Below are 16,975 nucleotides of genomic sequence, written 5' to 3'. Positions count from 1 at the left end.
CCGTCAGTTAACACTTAACCGCGGTGTCCGTGTGGGGACCGCACGCAGGCTGACACGCTCCACCTCACGCCAGCAGCGGGCGCCGCCACGTCGGGGACCGCGCTTGCCGCCGCGCAGAGCCTCGCCGCTCAAGGCGTCTTCAACGCCCGGCAGAGCTGCTCGATCGCCTGCCGGGGCCGCGGGGCGTTGTGTGTGCGATTCCCGATGCGAGCGAGGCGGAGGGCGGCTCGCAGGGGGCGGTCGAGGCGCACTACTGCGGGCCGCGAGGCCTCTTTGCTGCGCAGAGGCGGACACCGCACATCTTCCTCTCGGTCTCTCTCTCTCTCGGTCTCACACACACACACACACACACACACCACACACACACACACACACACACACACACACACACACACACACACACACACACACACACACACGCACACGCACACACACACACAACAACAACAATCACACACCGCCCTCCTGCCCCGTTCACACTCACCCTGCGATGCGCTTCGCCGAGACCTCGAGAGAGTAGTGCCTTGGAGCACTTGGAGTGCGGTCAGTAACCTCACGCCCAGGACCGGGGAGCTGAGAAGCGCACCCAGTTGGCCGGACGCTCGGTATCGGGCTACGGGCTAGAGAGCCCTGACCCCTAAGAGCTAAGTAGGGGGGGGGGGGGCGCGGTCGCAGGGCCATAACACGTCTCCGAGGGTTAGCCCCGCGTACCGGGTTTCCCCTTAACTGCAGGACGCTGCCCTCTTCCTCTCCACCCCCTGCCCAGGCGTGGGTGTTCGCGTAAACCGACTCCGTGGCGTTGGCCCATCCCGCCGCGTGTCCAAAGGCGAGTGTCCCGGCCGGGAAGAAGAGCACCGCGTCCACTGCCGCCCCATTACTGCTCAGGTTCTGATAGGCGCAGCGCGACTTCTGTTGCCCCTCTTGCGGCGCCTCCTGAACGACCATCACCACCCGTCCGCCCGCTTCCGCCGTGGCTACCGCCTTCTTGTACACTCTAGTGAGGGCCCCCTGCCCGTGTTCGTCAATCGTGATCAGGACGTTGTGTGGCCACGGAGTCCTCGACCACTCCTCCGCGGTTACGTCATCCACCTCCACCCCCCACTCCCCCCCCGACCACGCCCCCCCCACCACTCTGGGTGCGGCCTCGAAGAGCGTCGACATGGTGAGCGCCGAAGTGAGCGCCTCGCCCCTCAGTCCGAACGCGTCTCTCAGCCACGCCAGCAGCTCCGGGACGATCTGTGCCACGATCCGCAGCGGGCCACGACCCCGCTCCCGGACCGCCTCGGAACACACCCGGACAGCCGCAGCGGGCAACCGCTGCGCTCCAGGCCACGTCCGACTCGCCCACACCGCAGCGAGGCAAGTCGCCCTTTCCGGAGTCATGCCGTGGCGCAGTCCCCCCGTGTGGACAGTCAGAACCGTGGGGTCCTTGCCCATTTCAAAGGCTTGAAGCTGGCGCCACACCCCCACTCCCCGCCTTCCAGCCGCCCCGCCGTCCACCGGGATCCGGCGATCCGGTGCGAACCACAGTGAGTCCGCCATCGCCGCCAGGTGGGCCGACCTCTCCATCGCGACCCCTCCCAGCTCCGTTTTGCACGCAGCGCAGCCATACCGGAAGTGGGCGCGCGTGTCCGGGCCGCCTTCGCATAGGTGGCACGCGGCTCGGGGGCGAGCCCCTTCCAACCGCACTGTCCTCCGGATGGCCTCGGCGTCCGGCCCACCCTGCGCCTGTAACTCTGACGCCGTGCAGCTCATTCTTCCTAGCGTGGCTCGCATAGCCTCCTCCAAGAGCGGGCCCGGGAGTGCTCTGCGTAGGCCGGCCGTCGCTCCCAGGTCGACTTTCCCATCAGCGCCCAGTCGAAGGAGCAGCGTCGCCCTCCTATCCCCGGGGCTCGGCGCGTCCTCATCCTCCTGGAGCAGCCTCTGCGCCTTGACCAGACGTAGATCTTAGCGTGAAACACACACACCAAGGACAGGGTCGGACTGTGTGCTAGTCCGAGAACTACGGCCCCAGGGAAGAGAACCCTGGTGCACTGGTTCGCAGGGATCCGCCCCACTAAGCCAGGCAACCTCTCTCGAGGCGGCTAGAATTAATCTCAAGAGGTTTCCCCCCGACCGGTGTCAATTCGTTACACCTCCGAGCTACCCGCTAGCCAAGCTGCCCAGCCGCCAAGGAGCTAGCCATTGGTGTGGCCATGCTCCGAGGCGGCCACGGCAGATGGCCATGCGCGCTACGCCCGGTTGGCTCGGTATAACCCCGCTCCCCCGCCCCTCTGGGGAGAGGTGCCTGAGTCAGGCTGGCGAGTTCGCGTGTCCCTGGGCTTCCACCGAATTTCCCGATCTCGCCTCACGCAGGGCACCGTCTCCCTGCCCCTTATGTCGCTAGCCACTCCGCTAGCCATGCCGACCAGCCGACAAGGAGCTAGCTCCGAGGCGGCCACGTCGGCGGGCCATGCGGGACGGCCATGCGAGCAGGCCTCCCCGGGAGCGGCGGGGTGATCCCCTGCGCAGACTAGCAAGTGCCCCCCCTCGGCGCGCGCTGTGCACCTGCAGCGCGGCCAGGCACCCACCGACGATGTTTGGTACCGCGGGCCCCTGTCCGGTCCCGGGCCCTCGCCCCCTGGTGCGGGCGTATGTAGTCGTGTGCCCTACAGCTCGAGGTCGCCGCAATCTTCCGATCTGGAGGAGACGGGCTATCCCCGTGAGGATCAGATCAAGAGCATCTCGTCGTAGCCGGTGGGGTAGTCGTCCTTTATCTAGGCGCCGCCCACGCGGCCGCCAGACCCACGGTGGGGCAGAGAGCGCGCCGGCGGAGGAGAGCGCGCCGGCGGAGGAGAGCGCGCCGGCGGAGGAGAGCGCGCCGGCGGAGGAGAGCGCGCCGGCGGAGGAGAGCGCGCCGGCGGAGGAGAGCGCGCCGGCGGAGGAGAGCGCGCCGGCGGAGGAGAGCGCGCCGGCGGAGGAGAGCGCGCCGGCGGAGGAGAGCGCGCCGGCGGAGGAGAGCGCGCCGCCAGGAGGAGGCGCGGCGCCGATCACGTAGGCGCTGCATCCGACCGCGTCCGCCGGAGGCGCGGGCACCGAGGCGAAGGCGTGCATGGAAGTTGGTGCGCTTGATGTAGACCTCAACCAAGACGAGTTGGATAGTGGGGCGCACCGCCCGGCCATGTGGTGACATGCGTCTGCGCCCTACACAGATCTTGTGTGAGGCTGTGAGGGCCAGCTTTCTCTTTTTCTGAAGGTGCCGCGGCTCTCTGAGAGGCCTCCGTTGTGCCGCCGGCTTCTCAATCCTTTGTGTGCACCTGGCTCTTCTGTGGACGCTTCGCATATATGGGCGACGCCGAATCACCGGTCAGCCTCGAGGAGGTCCTCCGCGAGACCAGCTTTGAGCCAGCGCCGGTTCGCTCCCGCTGCTCTGCGTGGCAGGCGCTCTGGCTCGCCCCGCTCGCCGGCTGGGCGGTGGCGGTGTGGCAGATTTCAGACACGGACCGGCCGGTTCCGGCAGCTCCGTTTGCGGTTATCGCGGTGGGCACCACCGTCACCACCGGCTGGCTCACGGCGCTCAACCACCCGTGCGAGTTCGTCGCCACGCTTGGCTACCGCGGCACGCTCTGCCTGTACGCGGGCGCGCTCATCACGCTCACGTGCCGTGTGGCGCTCGGGGAGCCCGATGCGAGCGGCGGCGCTCTGTTTGGCCTCCTGCTGGTGGGTAGCGGCCTGGTCATGTGGGCGTGCGCCACCTTTGTGCAGGGCCCGATCCCGTACATGCGGGGCGCATCGCTTCTCGTGATTGGCGTCCAGCTGCGGATCGGGACGGCGGCGGCGGCGCTGTCGGACGCCGGCGTGGACCGGACGAGCCTCGCCGTGTGCGAGGCGGTCGCCGTCGCCTGCTGGCTGCCCGGAATCGCCTCTCTCCTCGCAAAGGCGTACGAGGAGATGCGCCCTCCCTGGCTGTCTGCGCCAAACCACAACTTTGGCGCCTTCCTGATCTTCGGGCTCGGCCTCGCGTGCGACGCCGCGATCGGGCTGAGCTACTTTTGCGACGACCCGGTCGACTTGCGCGGCCTCGATGGGGCGGGTGGTAGTGCGGTCCTCCTCGCCGCCGCCGTGCTGACGCTGCGGATGGCGCGCATCGACAAGAATGTCGACGCGCTGCTCGAGGAGCGGTACCCGCTCACCTCGCACCTGATCGCAGAGCCGCGCGCCTTCGCGGCCGCCTTCGCCGCCGGGTGGGCGCTCCTCCTCTCCTCCGCCCTCTCGGCGATCCTCCTCTCCCTCGCAGACCGCGGCGTGCCGGCGGACGCGCCGCTCGAGGGCAGCCGCCAGAGGGGAATCTTTGCGTCGCACGCGGCGGCCCTCTTTGTCGGATCCGCGGCATACGGCCTGCTCGCCGCCGCCGTCCGCCTCTCGCCGCGACCCCCCTTTGGGAGTGGCTGGCAGCTGGTCGCCTTCCTCCTCCTCGCCGCCGGATGCGCGGTCGAGGCGGCCGCCGTCGCGGCGCGGGTGGGAGCGGGCGGCGGCGCGAGCGAGCGGATGCTGGACGCGGCGGGGTACGCGGCGACGGGCGGAGCGGGCGGCTCGGTCGCAGGCGCGCTCCTCCTCGCCGTGCTCGGCCAGCGGCGACACGCCGCCGGGCAGCGTGTCGGGCTCGACCCGCGCACCTGGCTGCGGGCGACCCACCCGAGCAACTACGTGCTGCTCGCCGCGGCGCACACGGCGGTGGGGGCAGCGCTGCGCGTGGCGGGGATGAACGCCGGCGGCGGCGTGGTCGCGCTGCAGGGCGTCGGGAGTGCGCTCTGCGCCGTCGCCGCCGCCGTGTGGCTCATGTTTTTCTCCGCGGCAATGGCCGTCTACGAGACGACCTCGCTGCCGGCGCGCTCGCTGCCTCTCCTCGACTTTGGAGCGCCACCGCCGCCCTCCGGAGAGGAGGGCGAGGAGGCAGCCGCGGCGGGCAGCTCCGACGAGGGGTTGCCGCTCCTCGAGGTGGACGTGCTCGTTTGCGGCGGCAGCATCTCTGGCCTGAGCGTCGCTTCGCTGCTCGGCCGGGCGGGCGTGCGCACGCTGCTCGTCGAGAGGCGCGAGGAGCCAGTCACAGACGCGCGCTTTCTCTTCTGCAACCCGGCGACGATGGACATCTTGTCCAAGGTCCTCGACCCCGACCTGCTCGAGGAGCTGCGCGTGCAGCGTGCCTGGCCGCAGCACGCACCCTTTGGCACGATCCTGGCGACGGGCCTCGCCCATGAGGACGGCAGCGCACGGTGCCGGGGCAGCGCGCTCGGGCCGAGCCCCGCCTCGCTCAAGGCGGACCCGAGCCGGATGAATGCAATTACCGAGTCCCGCTGCGTCGGGTGCGCCAGCGCGAGGTTCGTCCACCCGACGCGCTGCATGCAGTCGCACCAGGAGCAAGTTCTCAAGGCGCAGGCGGAGCGGTGCGCCTCCAACGAAGTCCGGTACGGCCACGAGCTGCTCAGCCTGGCGCACGAGGGGGTGGAGGAGGAGGAGCAGTCGGGCACGTGTATCCTCGCGCTGCTGCGCCCCACAGGCGGCGCCCCGGAGACGCGTTACCGCGTGCGCTGCAAGTATGTCGTCGGCGCCGACGGCCCCGCCTCGCGTGTCGCGGAGCTCGTCGGCGCAAAGTACGACGGCTTTCTCGGGCTCAACAAGAGCCGCAGCATCGCGGTCGTCGTCCCCGGCCTGGCCGCCCGGCTCGCGCGCACCATCGGCTTTGCGCATCAGTACTGGCTGCTGCGCAAGCGGCGCGCGGCTTGGGCCTCGTCGTGCCGGTGGACCCGAGGTGTGAACAGCGTCTCTTCACACCTGCTGCTGTGAACAGGCGAGGGCTGGGCCTCGTCGTGCCGGTCGACCCGGTGAGTGACCTCTTCAACCTGATGCCGTTCCCAGTGGGTGAGCTCTTCCAGCAGAGCCCGACGCGGGTGGCCGAGGAGATGACGGGCACGAGCCGCTTCACGCTCAAGCAGGAGAAGCCCTGGTGGTGGAACTTCTTCGTCGCGCGCCAGTTCTCGCACGGCCGCGCCTTCCTCGTCGGCGATTGCGCGCACTCGTGGCCGCCCTTCGGAGGGCTCGGCGGCAACACCGCCTACGCCGACGCCTTCAACCTCTCGTGGAAGCTGGCCGCGGCGTGCCGCGGAGAGGCATCGCAGGCGCTCCTCAACTCGTACGACATTGAGCGGCGGCAGGCGGTGCGCCGCTGCCGCCGCCGCCGCCACGGAGAGAAGAAGAGACGCCCCCCATGCCTCGATGCGTCCCGTCGAGCGCGCGCGGCGTGCGCACAGGTGCTCTCCACCGCCATGTACGTGCTCGGCCTGGTGCCGCGCCCCGCCGCGATGAAGCCCCTGCTGGCGCCTGTCTTTGAGTGGTGGCCCTTCTCTCGCTGGATGCGGCTGATCTGGCACCACAAGAGCTCCGGCCTCCACGCCGCCAACCACTTTGCGTCGTCCGGTAGCCGCACCGCGGGCCCGGCTCTCGCGCTCCAGGTGGCGCGGTCTGAGAGCCGCCCCCGCCCCTCGGCCGGCGCAGGCATCATGTTTGGCGGCAAGCTCAACTTCTCGCCGCTCGTCGCCCGCGAGGCCATCCTGCCGCCGGACGACCCGGCGTGCGGCTACCAGCCCGTCCTGCGCGCTGGGGCGCGCCTCCCTCACCTGCTCCTCCCCGACGGGACCGCGATCGCCGAGCACATTGCCAACGATCGCTACACCCTCCTCCTCCTCGCCGATGCCTCGGCGACGGCGGAGGCTCTCAGGGCGGCGCTGCAGGCGCGCGGAGTCGCCTGTCAGGTCGCACGCGTGGCTGCGCACGCCAAGGGGCAAGAGACGTCGGGAGGTCAGCTCGCCTTCGAGTACGCGAAGCACGCTATGTTGGTTGTGCGACCCGACCTGCACGTCGCGTGGCGGCTCAAGCTCTCCGCACGGCCGCCCGACGCGGCGGCGGTGGAGAGCGTCGCAGACACGCTGAGCGGCAGGAGCGGCGGCGGCACCGACCGGTGGGCCGAGGTTGAGCGGTCCACGGACTACGACAGCATGCGGAGCTATCGTCTCTTCATGACGCAGCGCTTCCAGGCCAAGCTGCGGCCGCTGGGGTTCGCCTTCCCCCAGGCGACCAAGGTGGACGGCGTCACCAAGGCCGAGGCCATCGCCGCCGTCAAGGCCAACGCCCGCACGGCGCCGGCCGCGAAGGGCGAGTTCACCACGACGACAAAGGCCACGGACCTCCTCGCGGGCGGGAAGGAGCCGGCAGCTGCGGCGGGCTCGGAGCGAACGGGCGGGGAGGGGAGCAAGGAGCCGTGACAATATGAGAGCGAATAAGAACCGCCCGGGCCTCCGCGGCCAGGGCACCGCATACCGCGCTGTGTGTACATTTACGCTCACGGTTCTCGCTCCTCGTACCGCAACACCGCAGCCAGTTACGTTATTGTGTGTACCCCCATGATAAACTCGTCTGAGCGGACAGAGAAGAGAAGGTGAGAGAGAAATGAAAAAAGAGAGGTTAAACGTTTAGATATGTAAAAATGCGAATCGAACACACCGCAATGTATATTAAGAAAATTTTACGACGTGCGCGAAAAAGAAACACAGCTCGGCCTGCCGTTTGTGTTTTCTGAAAAGCACACAGGACACACACACTCAAAATGACTGCCGAGCTCTTGACACTCACAGTGTGCACACCGTTACCCGGCTTCCGGCCGCAAGTCCGCCACGGGCGTGCCGTCGGTCGAGAGACCGACGACGCCAACTTCGGCGTCGATCTCGACCTCTTCGCCTCCTGCGGTCTGCGCCCTCACAGTGTAGGCGCCCCATGCATTGCCAGCTGGCGTCGCGGTGGCCAGTATGCCCTTAGTGCGGAAGGCATCTCCCGCCGGCAGCTCAATCTCTTTGGATCTGTAGTTGCCGCCGACGCCCAGGCCGTTCATTTCCTTGACGGCGCCGTCGGCGTCGACCGTCATCCATCGATGCGCCACCACGGTGATGGCCTGGTCCCTTGCGTTGTTGATTTGAACGTCATACGCCCACCGATACACGCCGGCGACCTCATCCGACCTCTCAGGCTGCCGCTCCACCGTCGCGCCCACGATGACTCGCCGCGTGGCGCGTACAGACGTGTCCGGGAGCATGTCGCCTCTCGCCGGCTCGCCGCACGGCGCCTGCTCCAGGCTGTCCGTGGGCGAGAGGGCAAGGCGACCCACGCGGGCGTTGAACATGGACGGCACCACGCCGCTCACCGCGCGCAGCGTCTCAAACTGAAACGAGCCGTGCATCGCACCGTGGCTCGTTTCGAGTTGCGTGCCAGAGTCGTAGGACCAGCTGTCGCCCGGTCGGAGCACGGGCGTGACGCCACGCGCCCCCGGGCCCTTCATCTCGCTGACAAAGCCAGTCGCGTCGGTGAAGATCCAGTGCCGCGAGAGCATCTGCACGGTGTCGACGCCCTCGTTTGTGAACTCGACGCGGTAGCTCCACGCATGGCCGCTGCCAGCCTCGCCATGGTACTTGCTCTTGACAAAGATGGAGACGCCTCGCGTCACCGTCAGACTCTCTGGCGGGACCTTTTGGCCACACTTGAGCGCCCTCCGTCTGGCCGCCTCTGCTTCGACGGCCTCTGCCGCCGCGCGAACCTCGTCTGGCTGGGGCGCCTCCGTTTCGACGCCGCCGAGCGGCTTGTCGTCAGCGAGCCGCTGGAACTGCGACGCGGAGTGCTGCTGCTGCGCCGCGATTTCGTGCTCGTTTCTCGCAGCCTCCATCCGCACAGGTGGCGAGGCCGGCGGCGCTTTGGCGAGGAGGGCGGCGGAGAAGAGGCTCGCGATGCCGGTGGCGCTGTCGGAGAAGAGGCTCGCGATGCCGGTGGCGCTGTCGGAGAAGAGGCTCGCGATGCCGGTGGCGCTGTGCGAGGACAGCAGGTGCTGTGCGGCGACCGCAGCAACGACCGCAAGGATCCATCGTGCCTCTGCCGGCATCCCACCTCGGCGCTGCCTCGATCGGCTGCCTCGGCTCCGCTACCTTTGGTCCTCAGCCCGGGCCCCCGTGCACGGCGAGCTGCTGCAAGCGTCCAGAAAGGGCTTTTAGCGGGCAGCGGTGGAGCGAGCATAGCTCTTTTTTGCGCCGCAGGCGCTGACAAGCACCCCCTCCCTCCGAGAGAGAGAGAGAGAGAGAGAGAGAGAGAGAGAGAGAGAACCGCCAATGGCCGTTATCCGTTAGTGCGGACGTCGCCGCGGCTCGCCTCTGCCGCGGCGGCTGCTGCGCGCACGCGGCGGCGCCGCTCTCTCGCGAGACGGCTGGCGACGCGGCTCGCCGCCGACGTACGGTGCGCTCGTCCGACGGTCCGCGGCGTGGCGTGCGCGGCGCTGAGCGCCGCTCTGCGAGCGCCTCTGCGCCTGCACTGCCTGCCTCTGTTGCTGCTGGTGGTGGTGGTGCTGCTGCTGGTGGTGCCGATGCTGCTGCTGGCGCGGCGCGGCTGTGCGACTGGGCTCGACGCGCGCGTCGCGAGCGTCTGACGCGGCGGGCGGCGTCGGGCAGGTGCGCTTCTCTCTCGGGTGGTGGTGGTGGTGGTGCTGCTGCTGCTGGTGGTGCAGGTGCTGCTGCTGGTGCGGCGCGGCTCTCCGACGCGACTCGATGCGCGCGTCGCGGCTATCTGACGCGGCGGGCGGCGTCACGGGCGGCAGCGGTGGCGGCTCGCGGGTGGAGGTGGAGGCTGGAGGCGTGGTGGGTCTTTGAGTTTATTTCATGATGGACTACGAGGAGTGGGGGTCAACCGGGAGGCAGGGGGTCAACCAGGCGACGGAGGACCGTGGGCCATCGCGGGGACTGCTGCGTACGGAGGGCGCAGCAGGCAGATCCGGATGGTCTCACGCCGGTGGGAGGCACCGAGGCGTCTGGGACGCTCAGCTCTAACTTAAGCTCCTGAGGGGCGCGTGGTTGTAACCACGTAGTAGGACTACAGCCCACCACAGACACCCTCCCCCACTCCTCACGTGTGTTCACACCCTCACCCTCTCCTCTCTCCTCTCTCTCTCTCTCTCTCTCCTCTCTCTCCTCTTGTCTGTGCTGTCTGCCTGACTCAGGCACTCAATCTGCCGATGCGTGATTGTGTGTGGGCTGCTCCGAGGGGGCCCTCTGTGCGATCCGACGGGTAGGGGGGCTGTGCCCGGGCGGTGTCCGGTGTGGAGTCCCCTTCTGATCCCGCCTGGGATGTTGGGTGTGAGGTTGTGGCGGCTTCGATCCCAAGGGGGGGAGCTGATCCCACTCAATAACCAACTCTCAGGGGCAGTAGGTGGGCGAGCTTCAGGCACGCTCATCTCGATCGTCAAGACGTCGCTACGCGCGGTCTTCCGCGGGGGGAGCTGCGTCGACGGGTGCGGGACCGCGGCGCAGCCAGTGCCGCGGCGAGGCCTCCGGCTGTTTGCGGCGGGCGGCTTGCTGCTCGCGGCGATGGCGAAAAACTCGTCTCGCCACACGCCAAGGGCTTATGCTCTGGCGAGACGTGAGGCGCATGCGCCCAGGAGGGGAGGGGGCATGTGTAACGACGCTGCTAGAGATGCCTTTCGGGGCCCAGAGATAAAACTTCTGTGATGCCATGCGTGACCTAGTAGTGTCCCCAGCTATGGGCGTGTCCACGTTGGAGCCAGGTGTGGTGTGGGCGCGAGAATAGCTCCGCCGTTCATGAGCCAAACTCTGGCGGAGGCAGCCCGCTCAGCCCCAGGCGCCCCTCGAACCGGAGGGTGGTCTGCCGCCGCTGCGCGTTGGGCGCGCCGAGGGCGGGAGACATCAGCTTCGCGCCACAGGTGACCTGGGGGACCGATTCTCGGCAAAGGTGGCAGGACGGGCACTGTGAAGGATCGATTGCTGTACAACGAGGGACCGATTCCGTGAGGGCTGGGTATCGATTAGGCCGCTTGAGGGCCGGATCTATTGCTGTTTACCTGCTCTTAAAATAAGTACCCGACGGTACGCACGTCGTTACGATACGCCTCGCCCACCCACAGACACTCGAGCAGGGCAGAGTATCGCGCACGACTGCTCGGCGCCAGTTGGGTCCACCCCCCCGCTCGGTCCGTTCTCCTGTTTGCTTCTCGATGGTTGTACGGCGGGCGCGAGGCCCGACCTCCCCTCCTAGCCTTTTTCGGTTGCGGCCCCGCCGCCGTCGCGTCCTCTCTGCCTGATCCTGTTGACAGTCGCATTCTTTTCAACAGCCGCTGCCTGATCCTGTTGACAGCCCTGTTGACAGCCACGGTTCTTTCTTTTTCTTCGCGAGGGGTCATCTCAGGAGGCGGTCGGAAATTCTTTTCTCGCGTGCAGACCGAGTTCTCTGCTAGTACAACTGCTAGTCTCTGCTAGTACAAGCAGCATTCTTTTCTCGCGATGTCCACCCGCCGCCGCTCGCGCCGCCTCGCCTCCGCCTCCACCGCCGCTCCCTCGCCAGACACGCCGCCGCCCGTCCGCTTGCTCGATCTCCCAAGGGAGCTCCTCGAGCGCGCCCTCTCTCGCTGCGACAGCCCCATCGACATCGCTCACGTCGCGGCCGTCTCGCTGCTCTTTCACTCGCTCGCGGAGCAGGGCATCCGCTTGTGGGCGCAAGAGCGCGGCTTCGAGCTGCCGGCGCAGCCAGAGGGCGAGAGCTGCGCCGTGCGGTGGCTGTGCTATTCGGCGTTGCTGCGCGAGTCGAACCCGCCGGCGAGGGCGGCGGCAGGCGCTCGGCACAGCGTCTTCATCGATGGCGAGGGGCGGCTCTCGTCGTGCGGCACGGCAGCGGAGGGCGAGCCAGCCCTCCTCGGTCACGGCGAGGGCGTGACGCGGCTCAGCGCGCCGACCCGCCTCCCCCTTCTGGGCGGCGAGCGCGCCGTGAGCGTGTTGGCTGGAGGCAGGCATAGCCTCGCCCTGACCGCTGACGCCGCCTGGAGCTGGGGCGGTGGAAGCAGGGGCCAGTTGGGCCACGGCGACCGGCAGGCCCAGTGGCAGCCGAAGAAGGTCGAGGCCTTTGCTGGCCAGCGTGTCGTCGCTGCGTCGGCTGGAGCCGCGCACAGCCTCGCCGTCACCGCCGACGGCTCCGTCTGGAGCTGGGGCTGGGGATACTCTGGCCAGCTGGGCCACGGCGACGAGCAGGGCCAGCTGCTGCCGAAGAAGGTCGAGGCCTTTGCTGGCCAGCGCATCGTTGCTATGTCGGCTGGAGAGTACCACAGCCTCGCCATCACCGCCGACGGCGCCGTCTGGAGCTGGGGCTTTGGAGGCTTTGGCCACTTGGGCCACGGCGACCAGCAGCACCAGCTGCTGCCGAAGAAGGTCGAGGCCTTTGCTGGCCAGCGCGGTGTCGCTGTGTCGGCTGGAGGCATGCACAGCCTCGCCATCACCGCCGACGGCGCCGTCTGGAGCTGGGGCTTTGGATCCAATGGCAAGCTGGGCCACGGCGACCAGCAGAATCAGCTGCTGCCGAAGAAGGTCGAGGCCTTTGCTGGCCAGCGCGTTGTCGCTGTGTCGGCTGGAGGCATGCACAGCCTCGCCATCACCGCCGACGGCGCTGTCGGGAGCTGGGGCTTTGGAGGCGAAGGCCGGCTGGGCCACGGCGACGAGCAGAATCAGCTGCTGCCGAAGAAGATCGAGGCCTTTGCTGGCCGGCGCGTCGTCTCCGTGGCGGTGCGAGCGGCCCACAGCCTCGCCATCACCGCCGACGGCGGCGTCTGGAGCTGGGGCTTTGGAGGCTTTGGCCACTTGGGCCACGGCGACCAGCAGAGCCAGCTGCTGCCCAAGAAGATCGAGGCGCACGGCGGAGAGTGAACTCTGAGTCGACTCGAAATGGGAAGGTAAAACACACGAGGTTGTGGCACAAGGGGGGGCGACTCTCGCGTCTCCACGTCTAGACGACACGTGAGGAGCCCCACGGCTCGAAAGAGCTCTCGTGAGAGAGGTGCACTCTCGCGCGCGGCGGCGTGGCGGCCGTCTCGCGGCGAACGTGTCGCGTGTCCCGTGTCTGGTGTCCTCTCGTGTGGGGGTGTCCGACGCGTTATTGCGGACGCAGCGGTTTTGAGAGAAAGAAAAATGAGCCAGCGAAGGCGCGCGAGGCTTAGCTGACACCATCAGCAATCAATCGGCAGACAGCCCATCACCAAAAAAGGGACGCGACGTGATTGCCTGCGGCGCCTCGAGTGCGCCGCGGGTGTCCGCGATGTCGTAGTTGGCCGTGTAGGACATGAAGCGAGCGTCGCCCGAGATGACCGGGTTGTCGGTCGCGCCCACTCCAATGGTAGCGGCAGACGGGACGCCGCCCTGCCCGGCAACGGACGGGCAGGACGCGGTGGTGGGGCTCAAGTTGGCGGCATCGGGGTTCTGTGCGATGAGGAAGCTCTGGACGGTGTCGAGCTGTCGAGGTCGCAGTCGACGAGAGTCGGGTTGATCATGAAGGTGCTGCCGTCGGCGACGGTGTGCAGGAACGCGTCGGGCCCCTTGGGGACGAGGCCATCGGGGAGAAGGCGGAGCCCTTGGCGCGGAAGACCACGTGCTCGCCCGTGTGATCGAGGTTCACGCCGCCGCTCGCCTCGACCTGCGGCATGCGCGCGGCGAATGACCGGGTGGTGTCAGGAGGAGAGTCATCGTGTGTGTGTGTGTGTGTGTGTGTGTGTGTGTGTGTGTGTGTGTGTGTGTGTGTGTGTGTGTGTGTGTGTGTGTGTGTGTGTGTGTGTGTGTGTGTGTGTGTGTGTGTGTGTGTCGAACGCCTTGGAGGAAGAGTCGGCATCGAATGAGGCCTTGGTAATCATGGTGAACGGGGCGAAGGTCGGCACGCCCAACGCGTTCTCACGGATGAGCTTGGTCGTGTAAACCTGCACGTTTCCCTTCTCCAGGCTGTCGCCCGCGAGGTCCATGTCCGAGATGAAGGCCAGCGTGCACTCAGTCTCTCCACAGTCGCCGGAGATGGCGCAGTATCCAGCTTTGCGATCGCCGCTCTCATCCGTGATCTTGGTCAACTGCTTCGACGAGTAATGGGCGATTGCAAACATCACGTTCTGAGTGGCGTCCTCTTTCAGGTCGTAGCACGCCCGGTTTCAGGCGTAGTTGAGGCGGACCTGCTTGGGCATCTCCGTGGGCATCGCCTAGGGGCAAGAGAAACGCGTTCTTGCACCAGTACGCGCCGTTGAGGCCTGATGCGTGGGGTGAAAATCACCTGCGCCGGCGTGATCATGATTGTGGACTGATCGTAGCTCGAGTTATAGATGAAGGCGTTCCACTGGTCCCCGTTGGCTGCGGTGTAGCCGACGCTGTTGCCGTTTCCGCTGAGCGAGCCCTCATATGCGGCGCCAGTCCCAGGCGACACCGCGACGAAGTCGAGGGCGTCCGCCGAGAGAGCGAAGGCGGTGACGAGCAGGGAGCGCATCATGACGATGTGGGCAAGGCGGACCAACTGGGCTGGTCAGGGTGCTCTCCAGGTGTTGGCACGATGACAACACGCCACAATCCTGCCACAATCACGGCGGTTGAATTATTTATTTTATTTTGACGCCTCCGGCTGTGTACCTTGTAGCTGCTGAAGGGGAGAAAGGGGAGGATTCTCGCGCTGCAACCTTCATGCCACCTCGCGGTCGTCCCACTCTCGTCGTTCTCCCTCCTGTCGCTTCCTCCTCTGTCGCGTCGCTCTCGTCTGCCTCATCGTCGACGCGGAGAATGCCCCGACGCGTTTCTTTCACGCCTTGCCTCGCGAGTGAGCAGTATCGTGCCGCGTCGACAGCCAGCTCCAGCTTTCGAACGCAGTCAGCCAACTAGCGCCAATATGCCACTTCCGCTCCTGCTCGCCAGCAGTGCCTTTCTCCTCCCGACGGTGCAGCCGCGACAGTGCGCGGGCATTCATGCAGCGGCGATCTTCGGCCCGCGCTCGCTCCACGCGCGACTCTGCACCGAGCCGGCAGCTGATGAGGACGCCACTTACGAGGCGTGCATGCGGATGCGTGTCTCCGAGCTCAAGGCCGAGCTCGATCTGCGCAAGCAGTCGTACGAGGGCGTGATGGAGAAGGACGAGCTTGCGCGGATGCTGGCGGACGCGAGGTCGCAGGGCCTCGCCGATCCCGACATCGTCGACAGCTTCAACAAGGCGAACTTGGAGAACGCCTACAACCCGCAGCCAGCCGTGGATCCGGACGCTGTCGCCGAGGCGGTGGCGAGCGACGGTGGCCTGCCGGGAGGCATGTCGCCGGAGACCCTGATGAAGCTGACGCAGGACCCGGAGCTGATGGCGATGCTGCGGAACCCGAAGATGCAGGATGTGATGAAGAAGGTGATGTCCTCGGGCCCAGAGGCGGCTGCCGAGATGATGGCTGACCCAGACGTGGCGGAGATGCTGGAGAAGTTCAAGGCGGCGACGGGCCAGTAAGTACCGGTGCATGTAGGATTCTAGGTCACGTGTACCCCCGGTCCCGTCTTGGAGTGTATTTTGCTGCCATGTGTTTGGTGATCGACGGCTTGCATGACGTGCTGTGACCGATAGTAGCGGAGGCTGAAAAGAGGGCGGGAGATAATAAGACACGAGACGAGCGAAGTCCGATAGATAGAACGCTTAGAAGATACGGATCGTGTAAAGCCGTAGGACGCGACTCTTAGCGGAGGCTGTGAAAAGAGGGCGGGAGATAATATTAATAAAAGACACGAGACGACTCGAGAGAGTGCCATTGACACTACTCTAGAGAGCAGGCGCGTGGAGAGAGGGCGGGGGGATGACGCACGTATCATGAGCTTGAGAGAGAGCGGCGCACGCTTGACAGATGACACAGCGGACACTGAAGGTCTCACCAATCCCCTCCACAGAGCGCCTCCAGGCAAGCCCGCGCGCGGCGGAGCGGCGTGCCCGCCTGCGGGACGCCGACGACCTCGCACGCGCGCTGTAGCGTGGCGGCGTCGTCTGCCTGGTGCAGCCCAAGCTCGGAGCGGAGGCACGAGCAGAGGGAGGGCAGCAGGACGGCTTGGACCTCGGGATCGCTGTCGAGCGTCGCCTCCATTGTCCGAGACGACTGCTGCGTCAGGTTGACGTCCGGCTCGTCCTCCTCTGACGACAGCGGGGAAACTGAAGTGGCTGCGCGCGCAGAGGAGGCGGCCGAGGTCTCGACAGCGGCCGGTGTGCCGGGGCCGGTGTTGTTGGAGTAGGCGCCGGCGACGGCGGCGGTGGGTGTGACGGCGGCGGTGGCGTGTGCGACAGCCGTGGAGGCATCCATTGAAAGCTGCTCCGCGGCCTCAGCCGAGTCTGCAGGGCCAGACGAGGCGGGGGGCGCCGCGGTGGTTGATGCTGCGTCGCGCACGCGCTGCAGGGCAGCGTAGATGTCCTGCTCGATCGAGTCCTCGACGATGAAGTACTTGACGCGCACCTGCCGCGTCTGCCCAAGGCGGAGCGTGCGCCCGATCGCCTGCGTCTCGACAGACAGGCCGTGGGTGGCGTTGGTGCCGGGCGGCTCGACGAAGAGGACGTGGTTGGCGCACTGCAGGTTGGTCCCGCTTGCATTGTGCTTCGAGCTGAGCAGGAGGACGCGCGGGCCGTTGGCCGCGCTCACGTCGGAGAAGGCTGCGATCGCCGCGTGCCGCGCGGCGGCGTCGCCCTCGCACCGCACGGCTCGCACGCCCGCGTCGGCGAACGTGATCGCGAGGCGCGCGAGGCACTCGTCGAAGGCGGAGAAGACGATCGCGCGGCTCCCCGCCTCGCCTAGCACCTCCTGCAGGTGCTGGATGATCGCCGCCGGCTTCGTGCCCCAGCGCTCCACCTTGTCCGGATCGACCGGATGCACCGCTGCCGAGGCGACGGTCGCGGCGGCGGCGGCGACGGCGGTGGGGGCGGCGGCGGCGGCACCGAGCGCGACGAAGCTGATTTGCTCCACCGTGGCAGCGCGGCGGCAGGTCGGGCAAGCCGCCGCCTGGGCGACCCACGAGCGCACACACACGGCGCAGCCCGGGCAGTGGCCGCACGGCAGCACCCCAACCTCGCCCTCCGGCACGTCCATGCAGATGACGCA

The 16,975-nt window shown here is 67.4% G+C and overlaps 6 protein-coding genes across 6 annotated transcripts; 2 read left to right on the top strand and 4 right to left on the bottom strand.

Annotated features, from left to right (window-relative positions):
- Nucleotides 1-613: 613 nt before the first annotated feature.
- EMIHUDRAFT_245001 (hypothetical protein) lies at nucleotides 614-1,569 on the bottom strand (the record flags this gene model as incomplete). Its single annotated transcript, XM_005768907.1, has 2 exons — nucleotides 614-637; nucleotides 712-1,569. 2 exons carry the CDS (start codon nucleotides 1,567-1,569, stop codon nucleotides 614-616), a joined length of 882 nt encoding a protein of 293 aa, XP_005768964.1.
- Nucleotides 1,570-3,324: 1,755 nt separating this feature from the next.
- EMIHUDRAFT_244999 (hypothetical protein) lies at nucleotides 3,325-7,298 on the top strand (the record flags this gene model as incomplete). The annotated part of the gene is made up of 5 exons (XM_005768906.1): nucleotides 3,325-4,470; nucleotides 4,612-5,777; nucleotides 5,828-6,194; nucleotides 6,288-6,453; nucleotides 6,532-7,298. The coding sequence occupies 5 exons, from the start codon at nucleotides 3,325-3,327 to the stop codon at nucleotides 7,296-7,298; spliced, it is 3,612 nt and encodes a 1,203-aa protein (XP_005768963.1).
- Nucleotides 7,299-7,592: 294 nt separating this feature from the next.
- Nucleotides 7,593-8,296, bottom strand: EMIHUDRAFT_370339 (hypothetical protein). The gene has a single exon (XM_005768905.1). The coding sequence runs from the start codon at nucleotides 8,264-8,266 to the stop codon at nucleotides 7,679-7,681; it is 588 nt and encodes a 195-aa protein (XP_005768962.1). The 5' UTR covers nucleotides 8,267-8,296; the 3' UTR covers nucleotides 7,593-7,678.
- A 5,736-nt stretch (nucleotides 8,297-14,032) lies between these two features.
- Nucleotides 14,033-14,364, bottom strand: EMIHUDRAFT_244996 (hypothetical protein; the record flags this gene model as incomplete). The annotated part of the gene is made up of 2 exons (XM_005768904.1): nucleotides 14,033-14,080; nucleotides 14,152-14,364. 2 exons carry the CDS (start codon nucleotides 14,362-14,364, stop codon nucleotides 14,033-14,035), a joined length of 261 nt encoding a protein of 86 aa, XP_005768961.1.
- A 322-nt stretch (nucleotides 14,365-14,686) lies between these two features.
- Nucleotides 14,687-15,477, top strand: EMIHUDRAFT_370338 (hypothetical protein). The gene has a single exon (XM_005768903.1). The coding sequence runs from the start codon at nucleotides 14,755-14,757 to the stop codon at nucleotides 15,349-15,351; it is 597 nt and encodes a 198-aa protein (XP_005768960.1). The 5' UTR covers nucleotides 14,687-14,754; the 3' UTR covers nucleotides 15,352-15,477.
- A 286-nt stretch (nucleotides 15,478-15,763) lies between these two features.
- On the bottom strand, nucleotides 15,764-16,963 carry EMIHUDRAFT_244994 (hypothetical protein; the record flags this gene model as incomplete). The annotated part of the gene is made up of 3 exons (XM_005768902.1): nucleotides 15,764-16,018; nucleotides 16,169-16,726; nucleotides 16,841-16,963. 3 exons carry the CDS (start codon nucleotides 16,961-16,963, stop codon nucleotides 15,764-15,766), a joined length of 936 nt encoding a protein of 311 aa, XP_005768959.1.
- Nucleotides 16,964-16,975: the final 12 nt, after the last annotated feature.

Source organism: Emiliania huxleyi (genome assembly GCF_000372725.1).
Source record: "Emiliania huxleyi CCMP1516 unplaced genomic scaffold EMIHUscaffold_442, whole genome shotgun sequence".
Lineage (NCBI taxonomy): Eukaryota > Haptophyta > Isochrysidales > Noelaerhabdaceae > Emiliania > Emiliania huxleyi.
This window is presented reverse-complemented; position numbering and strand designations above follow the sequence as displayed.

What these genes read in the sequence shown, in the direction of transcription:
- EMIHUDRAFT_370339 (XM_005768905.1), bottom strand. Translation starts at nt 8,266, where the DNA reads ATGCACGGCTCGTTTCAGTTTGAGACGCTGCGCGCGGTGAGCGGCGTG.
- EMIHUDRAFT_370338 (XM_005768903.1), top strand. Translation starts at nt 14,755, where the DNA reads ATGCCACTTCCGCTCCTGCTCGCCAGCAGTGCCTTTCTCCTCCCGACG.